This window comes from Pyrgilauda ruficollis, unplaced genomic scaffold, assembly GCF_017590135.1.
Source record: "Pyrgilauda ruficollis isolate IOZ18807 unplaced genomic scaffold, ASM1759013v1 scaffold86, whole genome shotgun sequence".
Taxonomy (NCBI): Eukaryota; Metazoa; Chordata; class Aves; order Passeriformes; family Passeridae; genus Pyrgilauda; species Pyrgilauda ruficollis.
Window position 1 is genome coordinate 4316038 of NW_024530599.1, and position 15839 is coordinate 4331876.

Below are 15839 nucleotides of genomic sequence, written 5' to 3' on the forward strand. Positions count from 1 at the left end.
GAAAAGCATGGAAGTGTGGAACACGAACACTGCCACTCACTAACCTGCAGCCAGTTCTTGCCTGTGAGCCCCCCATACTCACTTGGTTTTACAGTAAGCTACCACACAGACGATGCCCACCACAAGCAAGGCAACACAGATTCCCGTGATGGTTAAAACCCTCTTCTGGTAGAGCTCCTCTGCTTCTGCAAATGGAGAGAAAGGAACCAGTTACTGCTGGGCTCCAGCACCTGGGCTGCTTCTGGCTGCACGGAACCAGCACTTCATGGGGGTGACACGGAGGACAGGGCTCGGGCAGACCTCCTACCAGTCCACTGCCTGCCTAATGGCTGCCCCAAACCTGAGCCCAGCTGCCCAACCTTCCTCACACCTCAAAAGCCTCTTTTTGTCTCCCTGCCCCTTTGCCCTCTCTCGCTCTGTAGCTCACCCCTCCTGCACTCACACTCCTCACCTTCCCTTCCCTTCCCACAGTGACTAATCTCACAAAGCCCCACAACTCTCCTCTCCCTTGCAGCAGATCTCCCCTTTCTGGTGCCTTGATCAGCTAGCACGGGAGCCCTGGAGCATGCCCCACTCCCCAGGAGCACACACGCCCCGAGATCCCTGACCCAGGCTCTGCTCTGCCCGGCTCAGGATGCCTCTGCCTCCAGCAGCTGCATGCCCTGGAGCAGGGTGGTGTGAGAGCACCACAAGCAACAGGTCCCAAAGCATGTAGGTGCTGAAAGGGACACCCTGGAACAGTCAAAAAGCAGCATGAGGATGGAAAAGTGATAGCGTGTCAGGCAAAGAAAAGGGAGTGGAGTGATTAAAATACAGGAACCAATCATGGATTTTTAATGAAACCCTAGGAGGCGATTCATACCATTGCATCAGGCAGCTCAGAGGCACACACAAAATGTAAGCAGCTTGCTGCTGCCTCTCAAATACCACCAAGTGTCACAGGCTGCCTGTCAAACCAGAAGAGCCAGTCACTTGCACCAAAACCCAGAGCAGGCTGGAAGGGGGGTAATTCATTCCCATCCACCAAAGCTCCCAGGAAATGCTCGGACCTTGTTTGCACTGTGCCTCGGCAGCAACACCATGGCAAGGACACCTTTTCCTCTGGGCCACACCAGAGCAGATGTGACATCCAGCAACCCCTGCCGAGAGCAGCAGAGGAAATTTGGGTTCTCCAGCTGGATGACTGAGAGAAGGATTCAGCACAGAGCTGCCATGAGGGTTGAAACCCTCATGCTCATAGCTCAGCAGCTATGAACAAAGTCCTCATGCCCCCACACTGTGTTAAAGTTTTTGGGGTTTGTGCCTTCTTTAATATTAATTGATTTTTTTTTTCCCCATCTAGATTAGGCAATAAAAGTCATGCCATGGTTGATGTGCTCAGTGTGCTTTCCCACACCACTGAAAATACCTTTAACAGACCATGTGGTACTCCCTGTGCCACCAAACACTCAAATACAAAACCAGAAGAGAAACGGGTCTGGTCCCAGAAACCCCTGGGGGGAGCAGACTCAACAAAAAAAAAAAAAAAAAAAAAAAAAAAAAAAAAAAAAAAGGCTGGGAGGGAGGTCAGATTTCAGAAAAAAATCCTTCAATACCAATGCTTTTTGCTACAAAGACTTTTTTTCCCTAAGCAGAAATAATTCCCTTTGAATCATGGAGCAGGAAGAAAGAGCAAAGACATTAAAACTATGGAGGTGGCGTGTTTGTTTTTTTGTTTGTTTGTTTGTTTGTTTGGGGGGTTTTTGTTTGTTTATTTGGCTGGGGTTTTTTTTACCTATAACAGGACAAAATTCTTTGGCCAAGGCTCAAATCCCAGCCTTTGTTCTGATGGTGATGTCAGTATGGGACCCTCACTCTGGTGCGTCCTGAACCTTCACCTGAATTGCAGGGGAATGTTTCAGTTCATCAGAAATGCAGATTTGGCCTCTCTGTCTTGAGCTGACAGCTCTGCTACACAAATCAGTGAAGTGTGAGGCTGTGCATCACTGCTGCAAACTAAAAATTGAATGATCTGCTGATAGTAATCTAGCTTGGCTCCCAACATCTCATTAAAGCTGGTGCTCAATAACAGTATTTTCACGTTGTGTGACCAGAGACACTGGTACTGAGACATTTTTCCCTCTTCAACAGAAGGGGGGAGTGGCCCAAGCAACACCTCAGATGAGGCTGAGCAAAGCTTTGTATGTTATTAATTTTTTGAATGGCTCATTTGCAGAACCTAATCCTCCAATTCTTAGGCACTTTTCAAATAGCACACAGGCAAAATTGAAAGAAAATCCTCCATTTTTAATCAGAAACCCTGAGACAAGACAAATTGAAGGACCATTTCCCCTAATCACTTGGGGCAAAACCATCTCAACAATAATAGAAAGGAAGTGAGAGAGTGCAAGCTGCAGCTTTGTATTTGAGCAGGTAAGATCCCAGAGCAGGTCCATTTGTGTCTCTGTGCTCTACAAACACATTTTCATCAGCAGCAGCATCACTTGTACAGCAGCAAACACTAAGAACAAACCACGTGGTGCCACACAATGCCAACAGAGCCACAGGGCAGCCATGGTGTCACAACAAGGCATGACAGGGACAGACAATGACAGGGGAGAGACGGCTGCAGACAGGATGCGTGTGCTTCTGTGATGACATTGAGAATGGATGAGGAACAGGACAAAAGGTCAACAAAAAAGGGATGTCAAAAATCCTCAATTTTAAGGTTTGTCCAAGTGTATTAGCATTAGCAGCACCGCTTTCTCTGAAGCACCCTGACTATAAAATTCCCACATTTTCTGCCCCAGGGGAACGCCCACCAGTCCTGAGGGATCAGGCATGCAAAAACTAGAGGAGATACATTTCTCCAGCCTCAGTTAGTCAATGTCCCTCCACCTCAGGGACCTCAGAAGGCAATTTAGGATCCACAACTGGAAGATTGGTGTCCTCATACCTCTAGCAAAGGGAATTGAAGCATCTTCATGTGAAGATCTGCTCTGGCTGACACTGCCAGGCCAATGCTTTTAGGTTAAGTAATCAGTCATAGAATCATCACAGAATCCTTGAATGGTTTGGGTTGGAAGGGACCTTAAAGCTCATCTTGTTCCAGCCCCCCTGCCATAGGCAGGGGCACCTTCCACCATCCCAGGCTGCCCAACCCCTCTGCTCCCTGCTGACCAGCCCTCCCTGCTCTTGGCTTGCACGCTCCAGGGAAAAGCTGCCTCAAGGATTTGATTTCCCAACTGCTTATTCAAGAGATAACTTGATATATATCTAAAACCAGACTGAGGAGAATGGAAATAAAATAATATGATTATGAGTAACTGGGCAGGAGCAGGTAAATGCCCAAAGGGGATATTTTTAAAAGCATTTAACTTACTGCAGTGTTTTCCCAAGCTTGCCACTGGGGTGCTCAGCATTACACCCTCCACTCTCATGGGCAACTACTGACTTCCCTGGGATACTTTTCTAGACTAACTGGTCTCATGCCATCTTTCTTGGCTCAGTTTCATCCTGCTCAAGAAGCAAAACAAGCTGCCAAATTCTGGGAGGAGGAATGGCAAAGCTCATCCTGACCCTTTGCAGGATCTGGTGGAGGTTAGTGTGCCTGGCATGGCAATTTCTGTAACAGCCCTGATATTTCTAGAACTTCTCTTCCCATCCCTGGAATGCCTGCCTGTCCCCAAGCAGTGCCTGCTGGCAACCTTTTGGATGGACACAAGACCCCAGGTTTTCAGTTAAATACACAAAAGCATGTTGAATGGAGATGTATGGCAATTGTAACATCCCAGTCATGCCACACACACCACGCTGCTGCTTGGAACAAAGAAAAAAGTGCTGCTAAAAATACACCTGCATTTTTATAGGTTTGCATTTAGAATTTGTGATTTGCTTTGTTTTAGTTTTGGTTGTTGTTTTGTTCGTTTTTTTTGTTTTTTTTTTTTCAATCCAAACATCTATCTTGGTGCCAGGGAAGAGAACAGAACAGCTGATTTTTTAATCATCCCATTAAAGCCATAAATATAATGTTGGAAGCTCTTAATGGCTTCTGATTAATAAATGAATGGTTGTTCCATACCCTTTAATTCAAATCCAAGATGCTCTGCCAATGCAGAAAGAAGACAAGGAAGAGAAAGAGAAAAAGAAAAACAGGTCTGTCAGAGAACTCTAAAATACAAACACACACACTGTGCAGTTACAGCAGGTTAGCTTTTGGTAGGCTCAGCAGCACTCACACAGAGACACTGTATGCTTCAGAGCATTTCAAACCCCACCACAACTCACATGTTATGCAAAGAAAGACCCAAACAAATTGCAGTGGAAGTTAATTATGAATTCTTTCAGTTAATTATGAATTCTTTTGAGATGAGCCATGTTTGTTAGTACCTGATATGGAATTCACTGTTTAGGCAGGGAAAAAAAAAAAAAAAAAAGAAAAAAAAATAGGAAAGGTACACTTGTTCTGAAACAACTCCTGACAGGTCAAAACACATAGAGACTGCATGAGCCTGGTAAAAACCATTCATCCCCTTTCCACAGGGCAAATCTGCCCTGGCTGGTCTCCCACGCCCCGGTGTGCCCGGGGCTGTGCTCCGGAGAGGAGCTGGGCACAGGGCTGGGAGGGCTCCTGCTGGGCCGGGGGCTTGCCAGCACCGTGCTGCTGCCCACAGCCCCAGCCCCAGCCCGGGCACAGCAGCCCTGGCAGCACAAGCCCCCCACGCCCCTGCCCTGCCAGCCCTGCCCTGGGCAGCCTGAGCCACGGATGCTGCGAGGGATGAGGTGCCCGGGCGAGGCAATGGATCCAAAAGTGCAAATGGCACAGAAAGCTCCCCTCAAGCCAAACTGCACCCCTGCCGTGGCTCTGCGTGGTTTTAGTGTGCTGCAAAAAGCCCAAATCGGGGCATGTGCTTTCAGATTCATATTCAGCACAAGTAAGATTGCAGCTCATCTTGCAGAGACAGTGCTAAGCACAGGAGCTAGCCAATGAATCGAGAGTGCAAAACAGGTATCCTGACTTTTAGTCATTTTCCTGGTACAGACATCACCTAAAGACAGCTTTTCTTACATAAACATGAAAGTTCTCCATACTTACCACCATACACCAAAGTGAGCTCTGCTGCTCCCAATCACCATACACACAAGATTGTTTGCAGCTTGGAGATGTCCAGATTTATTTACTATATTTTCCATAGGAACTGCTTTTTGCTGCACAGAAATATTGGCTTTCTTTTGCAGTGCTGTTCAAAATTTAGGCGTGGGGGGAGGGGAGATTAGCACTAATTGTTACAGAACATGTAAACACGTGTTCTAAAGCAGGTTCTTCTCCTCAAACCAGTGCTGATGTTTGGGGGGGCTTTTGTAGGGGGAAGCTGGGGTTCTTTAAGATTTTGTATAATTTAAAGGCCACAAAACCTGGCTGCTCTCTGCTTCACATCTCACATTTGTGTAAAAGGAACAGCATACTCCACAGAGCATTTCACAGTCATTTTGTACTTTTGTACATTTTGTGGCAGTGACATGGACATAATGTGGTGGGCAGCAAAGACCTGGATAGAATATATTTGTCCTAAACCACCTGGTTATCACATCCAGCCCTGACCTATTCCTAAGTCTTCTTACCATTGCACACAGCTGTTTCCCCTGACACTGGCATGTAGAGATACCTCAAGTTTCATCCATAAATCTAAGCTGTTGCTCCATCTGCATACACACATTCCTCCCTGTTGCAGGATTTTCTGCAACATCTGCAGCTACAAATGGATGCAATTCAAAACATTTTCATGATTTTTGCAAACTCAGAAATGCCTGTGAGAACAGAGGTGGTGGGCAGGAGGAGCTTGGGCCTTCCCACTGCCCCTCTCATGTCAGAGCTGCTGTTTCTTTTGGCTCTCCAGGCTCAGGGAGCAGAGACAGCCAGCTGGCTGGGAAACCTGTGCCAGTGTCTCATTACCATCACAGGAATGAACTAGTTGCTGATGTCCAATCTAAACCTGCTCTCTGTCAGTTTGAAGCCATTCCCCCTTGTTATCTCACTCCAAGCCATCTAAATCTCTCCATATTTCTTGTTGTCCTCTCCAGCTTCAACAGAACAAGCTCCATTGGAAGCAATTTATCCAATTCAAATAAATTGGGGTGAGACAGCCCTGAGATGGCAGCTGTAGGCTCAGGAAATGGGCAAAGCATTTTTCTCACAACCATCATCATCATCATCCTCCTCTCTGCACTGCACACATCCTCCCTGGTCAGGGCAAGCTGAGCACCCTGAGCTGCTGTGGCACCCCCCAGGCTCCCTGAACTGGGGACATGAGGGTTTTTTTTTGGAAAATCTCATTCCAAATGTGCCTCCTGAATCTTTCTGAAAATGTTTTTTCTCAGCATCAGACAAAAGACAAAGTCCTGCATTTGCTTCATCTGCAGTGACTTTGTGACTATGATGTATTGTAGTTATTTGAAAAGAGGAACAGACAAAAACATTTAATGTAAGGTATTCCTGTAGGAGTAACACCTCAAGCAAGATGATTCTCACTGAATTGTAGATTTATAGGATGATTAAAAAGGATAAAAGCCTTAGCAAGCAGCTGTGAAAACTGAGGCTGTGCTCACTTGGTCTTCAGATTGCCCAAGAACATTGACAAGACGTTTAGTTACTGCACATTATTCCCTCAAAATATGCTCTCTGGGACACAGCATGCTCCAAGGCAGGAAACAAAGTGGAGAACTGACATCTGAGGACTAGCAAGATAATAAATTGATGATAATTTTGTTGCTAATCAATTGTGTTGACGAGAGCAGCACTTGCAGGTCTCAGATTCAGGTTTTCCTCAGGGCAATGCAAGACAGGGGGCACGATGGGGACAGAGGACACTGTGCCTGTGTTAAGAGCTGGGTGACACGTGGGATCTCCAGGAACAGGAAGTCTGTAAATGTTCCACAAGCTCCACAGCCATTCACCTTCTCCAGTACTGCAGCAGTAAAACAAATTTGGTCAGCATCAAAGTCCAAACACATAACAACAGAGTGCTCAAAATCTGCTGTGGATGAGCATGCAATTAATTTCAGGAGATCCCAAGGGTAACCTGTGCTGTGTCCTGGGCAGAGGGATCACCCTGCCATGCTAAGCCACAAACACCCTGTAATTTCCCAGCCACACCAAAGCACAGCCATCACCCTGTAATTCAGGGGTCAGCAGTTACCCTGTCACTGAATGGAAGCTGCAGAATGTCTGTGGAATTTAAAATGCTGCTAAATATTGGTTTGGGGGTCAGATGAGTGAGAGGTGGAGGAGGAAGCAGAAATTTAGGTCAAATAAAGAAGTAATCTTTCACTTATCATGTTTATATTGCAGTCCCAGCAGGTAGGAAGTCACTGCTGAATAACTGAGGTGAACAGAGAAGCTAAAATTCAGACCCAGACCTTCCCAGAAGAGCTTGAAGTGGTACATTTGTCCCTCTGCTCACGAGGACACCTCACCAGAGCACGAGGAGCCAGCTTCCAGAGGCCAGCCAGAAGGGTCACTCCTACCTGCCAGGGTGGTGCCCCTGGCCACAGCCTGGTGAGTGCTGGGGGAGAGGGACCATCCTCCAGAAAAACAAGAAGCCTGTCACCCAGTGAAGCCACTCTGCTCCACGATGGCTGGGCCAGCAGCACTGGAGCCAGCTCAGGTGGGACCAGGCTGAAGACAAAGCTGCTCTTCCAAGGGATACCTGAAAATCCTGCTCTGTGTTTCCAAGCAGATCAGTAGGAGGGCTCCAACTGAGAATTAGAATTCAATTTGTAAAGAAACCAAGAATTAAATATGGGGTAAAGATGGAGAATGTGCTAGATGACATTGCATGTGAATGTCAGCTCTGTTTGAGGGTGTTTACAGGCAGGCTACAGCCTGCAATTTTAATTGGATCACAAAGTAGGAAATGAAAATGTTTCACTAACCAAGATAAATGGTATGACATTTGTCCTCCAGATTGGTGATGATTATTTGTGGAGATGAATAAACAGCAAAGTTAAGATGAAGTTTCAGTTTCCACAAGCAAGAGGGAAGCATAAATATAAAACTTTATCCCAAGTTTCTAAATTGTTCCATAAATCACAAGTGGAAAGAATCCAAATGTGCAGACTTAGGAAACATAAATGTTCCTGCTGACCACATTTAACTTTCAGGATCTCAGCTGCACCAGGACTGAAATAGCTGCCATCATGTTTTACAAAACCTTTACCACCAGCCAACCCAAAGCCTGGCAAGTTATTGGTAAACCTCCAGGAGGATCTAACAAAGACCTGAAAAGTTGCTTGTAGAAGAGAGAAGACAGAGGTAGATCTTGATCTGCTGTAGAACAGGCAGCTATGAAACACAGCTGCCAGCACAACTTTGAAAAAAAGGGTTTCTGAGAAGGAAGGATGACTTTGGACAAGGTTCTGTCTTCTGGGAAAGCTGCAAGCCCGAGCTGTGCCCGTGGAGCTGGAGCCAGGAGGCAGCTCTACACTGGGGGAGCCTCCAGCAGCCAGCAGAAGCTCCCAGAGAGAATTCCTGACCCTTTTGGATGTGGCTGTACTCTCCACCCAGGTGCACCAGCAGAGAGGAAAATGTGGCTGTAGAAGCTAAATGGCCCATGGATGCCACTGCTGTGGATTCATTCTGGCTGTGGAGCAAGAGCCTGAGGTGTTCCATTCTCACCAAAGCAGGGACAGGACCCTGTGGTCTGTGGCTCTGCAGGTACCTGTGCCACAGGAGCCACCTGGCAGCTGCTCCCACGAGTTTGTCTTTGGAGACACAGAGCCATGGGGACCTTGATGTGAAAAACGTTTTAGCAAGAGGATTTAATGACTCATCAGCCATGGAAATAACTCTCTCTGTTCTCATCTGCCAGGGCATTCCTCAGTTTCATACAGCAACTGCAGACAATCACTGTCCCCTCTGTTCACTGCCATTAATTCTCTGCAGTTTAAATTTCAACTGACTTAAGTGTTGCTTTAATGTCCCTCTATAAGGTTTTCTTCTTACAGGTTACTTAAAGCCTAAACAAAATGATCTCCTAACCTTGATCCCTCAGCCTTATGTGTGGACAGAGTCGTGAAAGACTGGGGTTCTCTGAGCTACCCCACTAATACAATTCCTAGTGAGATTCTGTGCACCAATCTGGTAGAAAATAGCAACAGTGTGAGCCTGACATGGGAAAAAAAACCAAAACCCAACCCATCTTAAAACTTTCTGTTCATTTTCAAGCAGTGGTGTATATATCCAGAAGGGCTGGCAGTAGGCACCTGCTCATGTGGTTGGAACAGCAACATAAACATCACACGTGAGAAAAACTATCTAAATACACCTAATTTTCATCTTAATGTGGTCTAGCAGGTGTTTTGGGCAATCAGAGAAAAATAAACCTCCAGAGTTACCTGTCAAAGAGACAAAGACAGCCTGAGCTCCTGGAGAACGTGGGGAGTTTTACCTGAGCAAAATGTGAATAAGGGTTTAAACCAGAGAGGTCAGGAGCTGCTCCCAAAAGGAGGACACACACATCTGGCAGGATGCTGGGTGCTGCACCATCTCCATCTGTGGCCCAAATTCAGCAAAGTATCTGCCATATCTTTTTAGAACAGCACCTTCAATTTAGCTCACTGTGCAGAGACTCTCACTCAGCCCTGGGAGATACCTAATAAAAGTCATTGTCATATTTAATATTCATATTAAAGAATCAGGAGGATCCAATCTAGGCCTGAAAACCTGAAATACCCCAAATACATTTAAAACAACACCAATATAGGTGTCCTTATTTAAGTATCTGTCAAATGCTGGCAGTGTTCTCAAAACATGAATCAGGACAGAGCTATTTTATTTCCAGTGGAAATGCCTGAACCTCATTTAATCTGTTTCAGCTTTTGACCTGTCAGAACCCATATGGGATGAAGCATTGAATGAATTATGGAAAATCAGCAACTTCTGCTGTGCCCTAATTATTGATCAAAGTAGAAGGTAAGCATTTGCAGGGTCCACACTTTGGAAGTGAAATGCTTTTCCTACTCAGAAAAACAGAAAGTTCAGTGCAAGCTTTCCTTCAGTGCTACTGCTATCTGTATTACCCAACTGTGACCTGAAAGTGAAAACAGCTATAAACATGTATGAATCATCTTCTTATATGAATTTTATCCAAGTTCAGACAGGTAGCCTGGATGGTTGAGCTGTTTTTACCTTACTATGCTGTGGTTAAAGCAAACTTGAGGTAAGGAAATGTACATGTGTCAGTTTTAAAGCTGACATTGTTTCTCTAACACGTGAATAAAATTAAAACAAATCTCAGTCCCATAAAAAGCTGGATTCTGCAAGCTGGGGAAAAAAAACCACATACTGTTTACTCCTGCCATTAACGCTCTCAAAAGGCATTTTCCTGACATAAAACTCATTTTCACCCCTGTTTTGGTTTTGCAGCATGGCAGCAATAATGTTTAAGCCCGTTGGACACCACCTAATGAAACATGCTACAAATCAGCTCCATGGGGTGAGCATCCCACTGCTGGCTGCAGCCAGGGCCCTGACACCCAGGGCTTCCAAGAGGGAAGGAAACCCTTAGCACCAGGTGAAAGATCAAAATAGAACATTTTGGGCTGTCATTTTAAAAAGAGCTTTCTTGGATGTTGGAGTCTGGGAGGATAAATCAATGGAGGTTTCAGCTTTGGAAGCCAATTTGGAACAAAAGGCAATGTAAAAACACTGAGCTGTCCCAAGGGCCCCACAAAGTCCATTTGCATCTTGTCTGTATGCTCCATGCAAGGGAGTCTAATTCCAGCACTTGCCAGCTATTAGCACGTGCTAATGAGGCTCCTGCAATTCCAGTCCGGGATGAGGACGGCAGGATTCCTCACCGAGCAGTGGGAGAGGCGTTCTGGCAATCAAGGAGCCATCCTGAAGAGGCATTTCTCCTCTGGTTACCACTAATTAAAGCCTCTTTTTGGCTCTTTTTAAAAAGCCTCTCTTTAAACCCACCATTTGTGGTGGGTCCAGTCAGCCAGCGTGGAGGCAGGATGGGTTTCAGGGACAGTCACAGAAGGGTCACAGGGAGGGTCACAGGCTTCCTGCACTGCAACTGCATCTCCTTTCTGGTCCTCACCCAGACCAGGATCCGGCTGATGCTGGGACACTGACTGAATAGGGACTCAGAAAAATCGTGCACCTTGACCACCATGAGCTGGTTATGTCTATAAGTGAGACCTGTAGGAACTGGAAACGAGAAACTGGGAAGCACTAAGTGCTAAGGCTTTAGGGTATTTACACCCACTGAAAGCATTGAAGGATCTGTACTTAGGCTCAATCCCATATGCAAGGCTGTCTGACCACCTCAGAGAGACAGGAACACCTCTGTGTCCAGGAGGGACATAGCCTGATGCCCACTTGGCAGGTTTATCCTGTATCCTGCATGGCAGTGGGGCTGGGAAGCCCAGAGGCAGTGGCAGCCACCAGCATGACCTCTATGCCACAGACTGTAAAGTGACTTCATTACAGTCACACCCTGGCTGTGATTTCCTCCTTCGGTTCAAGGAGACTCACACATCCCTCTCAGGAGTGGTGGGAAGATGCCCAAATCCTGCCCTGCACAGCACAGGGGAAATGCCCAAATCCTGCCCTGCACAGCACAGGGGAAATGCCCAAATCCTGCCCTGCACAGCACAGAGAAAATGCCCAAATCCTGCCCTGCACAGCACAGGGGAAATGCCCAAATCCTGCCCTGCACAGCACAGGGGAAATGCCCAAATCCTGCCCTGCACAGCACAGGAGAAATGCCCATTTCCTGCCTTGCATGGCACAGGGAAAATACCCAAATCCTGCCCTGCACAGCACAGTCCATGTCAGGACAGCAATGCTGGCAGGCCCAGCTCCACACACAGCACAGGCTCGTCTCACACAGCACACCCACCACATGAACTCGTCTGCATTTTGCCTGAAAAGTGCAAGCAGCATTCAGCTCAATCAGAAATGAAAGCAGAGCCCATTCTAACAAATGGGGAGATAACGAGCCCCAGTTCTCCTCTTGGACACAGTCACAGCTCCTCTTAGGACCAAGCTGAGCTGGCAGTGCACAAGACAGGAAGAGGGCTCTTGGAGAACAGAAGAACCTGCTTTAAGGACATGACACAGAGCTACAACAACAAGGAGAGAGAGAAGTAGAAAGAGACATACTGGAGAAGCTGACCATTGCGAAATGCTGACACCGGTCTCCTGTGAATTCGATCGGACACCTACCGGAAGAGAGAAAACCAGAAAGAGAGAAACAAGATAGCAAAATGACACCCAAACAGGCTGAACTGAGGCCCCTTCTGATCCCTTCCACAGCTCCTGTCTGTCTGCTTTCAGCCTTCACCCTTACCTGCAGCCCTAAGCCCTACCCAAAGCTGACACCAAGAGCCATCCCTGACTAGAGCACTCTATATCCACCGCTGTGCCCGGGAGGTTTTAAGTAGTGTGGTGCATGTTTTGTCTTCAAACATACTTTGCTTAGGATCTGGCATGTACAATCGCAAAGGCAGTTTCTCCAAACATCTCTGTCCGAAGAATCCATTTGGACATCTGGAGGGGAAAAGGGGAGAAATCACAGAACATGTCTGGCACAGTTCTTGAGGCTAAGGTCAGAAATAAAAAGTGCATTGTGATGAATGGAAAAAATAAAGGCTTTACATGCGTATTTACTCTTTGCTTTAACCAGGCACCTGCAACATCAGTGTTCCAGCTCTGCTTTAGGCCTGGGTCTTCAAGCAGGCAGCCAAACCCCTCCTGCTCTGCCCTGCTCTGCCTGCCTCCTTCCTTCTCACCTGCTGCAAGCACCAGCTGGCAGGAAGACTGAGATGGGCTGGATGCTACTTTCAGAGACTCCATAGAGCTGCTCTGTAGAATGGCAAGAGGCACCAAAAGCAGTGAGCAGGTGCTGAGGCGACAGCGAGCATTGGGTGTGGAAAGCATCTCCCCGTGGTGACCCCAGAATACCCACAGGGTGTTCTCAGGGTGGTTAGAGAGGAAGCACGTGCAGAGTCTCTGTGTTAACAGAGAGGAAGGGACAGAGAAGAAAGCTGAGCTGAAGGGGTCTCACATGCTGTGAGAGGTTCTTTCAGGCTCTGGCCTGGCCTGGGTCACCTGATGGGCCGAGCTGTGCCAGCCCATGGGCACCAGCTACACATTCACAGGATGCTCAGGTGGCAGGCGAGGTGCCCTGCAGTCAAGGGCCACCAGGCACTGGCACCAGCCCATGAGTAGCTCCCCAGAGCACTCCCCAGCTGAGCCAGGTCTGGGGAGCACAGGGCCATGGGCAGGGGGGCAGCAGGAGCTGCAGAACCTCCCAGGGTGAGCAGCACCTGCACCTCTGCATTGTCACCCTCTGCAGCTGCAGGTGAGCCTGGGAAGCGATGGGAGCCCAGCCTGGCGTGGTCAAACACTTCTCCCCCAGGCACTTGTCACTCTCCACCACTTCACATCTTTTCTTCTGGATATTCCTTGGACAGTCCTGCACAGTATCCCTAATGTTCTTGAAGTCCCAGCTCTCACCTCCCTGTCCCACAACTCCCTCCCTTCTCAGCACACCTCTCTTTCCTCTGAGCTTAAGAGGGCTTTATCTTTATAGCATTTTAACATCTGTTTTTCAAGTTTTTGTGAGCAGAGCTGCAGGCTCTGCACCTGGCACACGTCAGACCTTCCTCACTCTCAGATGCTACCCACAAGATCTTACTGTCCCACAGTGATCTGCAGGTGATCAGCAAGGAAGGGACTGAAAGACACCTCATAAAAAACAGATGAATCAGAAGCCAAATCTGATGTCAGCGGCTCAGCTCCTGGCCAGGCCACTTCAAAGGACAGCAGGAGGTTGGAGCAGCCACAGCACAGTGTCAGGCAACTGCTCCCAACCTGTGCACCTGGTGGGGGATGGTCCAGGTCCAGGTCCATGTCCATGTCCACGTCCAGGCTCCATGCAAAACCTGTGATTTTTAGTAGTTGTACTTCATCATGGATGTCCACTGACCTGATTGGCACTTGATTTCTTGCTGGATTTCACTGCAGTTTGGGTAAGCCTCAGCTGTGCAAAAAAACCTGCTGCACCCTCACTGCCATGACCAAATGTGGGACAGCATCTGGGTTTTTGGGACCTGTGCTCACACCTCTAAGTGGGAGTGTGCTGGGCTATTTGTGCACCCCAAACTGCTCATGGAGAACTTTAGGGCATGGCTCTGCATGAGGCTGCACTGAGCTCTCCAGTCACACCCTTCAGTTTCTCAGTATCCAAGTCACTTCTGAAACTGAAAATTGAACACCCTAGCCAGGCAAATATCTTTGAAAATTCGGCACTTTTTTCTCATTCTTGGACATTCGTCTTAGGGCACAGGAAAGGGAGAGGTACCAGCCATACCAAGTCAGCTCCCAAGGAAAGCTCAGCCCAAGGGGTGACCATCAGACATGGGGCTTGTTGACCTTCCCTGCAATGAAACAGAGGAAGCTGGTGCTGGGAAGTGAAGAAAATGCCCTGTTGTGAATCAAAAAGCACAAACCTGAGGCACTGGGTGCTCACAAAAACAGCCCCAAGACTGGAGAAACTCTTCAGAGATTGCATTGGGCTTTGAGCAAGGAATCCAAAAGAGAAGGTGTCTTCCCAATCCTTTCTGAAGTTTATTCATCACCTCTGATGGAGTCAGAAACTTATTCACAGAGTCTTCAAGGGAATCCAGTTTAGGTTGCAACGTGCTTCCCATCTGTCTGGGATCTGAGATTTCCTGGATGTTGTGAGCACACCAAAGGGCCTCAAGAGTGCTGCTGAATGAAGCAATTGTCCCACCCACCCCAAAAAGGGGTGTTTTGTCAGAAAGGAGCTAAAATTACCTCAGGTACACACCTGCAAGAGGTCAGCCAAGGCTGGAATTCCAGTGTGACTGAGACTGCATGCCATTAAGGAAAGACTGAAAACTATGGGAAAACTGGTGGAAGGAAATAAAAGCCCAGAGAAAGGAACTGGTAAGAAGTGAACAAGCAAAACAAAAAGGCATCAAAGAAGCTTTGATGCCATGACAGCTACCGTATAGCCCATCTTCAGATCTCTGCAGTCAGCCAAGCGTGGGTGGGGAGAAGAGCTCTTCTCTGTGTCTAGGACAGCTCAGGATTTTCATCTTTAGTTACTCAGTGATTCAGCACTGGGAGAAGTGACAGGAAAAATGCCCCCCTGAACAAGAGTACCTTCTGTCACCTCTCAAGCTTGTGTACAAGCTGTCAAGACACAATGTGCCACCCCTGCATACCTGGGTTCTGGCTCCTCATTAGCAAGGCTGCAGGCAGAAGCAGTGACCAGAAGACCTTTGAAAGCATTCAGTGCTTTTGGTTCCTTTTTTTTTTTTAATCTGTCTCTAACTTCTAGGCTGCTGAAGATGATTTTTTATTTATTACTGTGGCCCCAGATGTGACTTCAAGGAAAGAAATTTTGCTTGGCACATGGTTCTCCCAGTCTGGGCAGGACGAGCAGTAGAGATCATCCCTTCTGCATTAAAATCTGCTGTGAGGGCTACACCTGCAAGTTAAGGCTCACTGCAGCTGAGAGCCGTGAGCTGGTCTTTGATCATGGCATCCTTCTTCCTGCACGTTTGACTCAAGAGGTTCTGGTAGGCTGGCCCAGCAAAAGCAAGTCCCTCCTTCTTTGGAAAACTCTTGCAGGGAATTCACAGGTGGTGGACTTCCCTGCAAATATCACCTTTGGAGTTTATGGCGCACTCACAGAGGCACAATGGGTCTCTCCCAAGGGAAGTGGACAAGGGTGTGTCTGTAGGAATGGTCCTGGGGAAGGACAAGGCTGCACCAACCTCTTGCAGACAGCACCTTGTCCCCTCTCTAGCCTGGGTGGAGA

At 47.6% G+C, this 15839-nt stretch overlaps 1 protein-coding gene across 1 annotated transcript in view; it reads right to left on the reverse strand.

Annotated features, from left to right (window-relative positions):
- NRG2 (neuregulin 2) overlaps positions 1–15839 on the reverse strand; it is a 152937-nt gene that overhangs the window by 7117 nt on the left and 129981 nt on the right. The window contains exons 5-7 of the mRNA XM_041488018.1: positions 12149–12207; positions 4061–4084; positions 83–185 (exon numbers count right to left, since the gene is read on the reverse strand). Coding sequence (XP_041343952.1) covers positions 83–185; positions 4061–4084; positions 12149–12207 — 186 coding nt within the window. The remainder of the gene's footprint in view (positions 1–82; positions 186–4060; positions 4085–12148; positions 12208–15839) is intronic.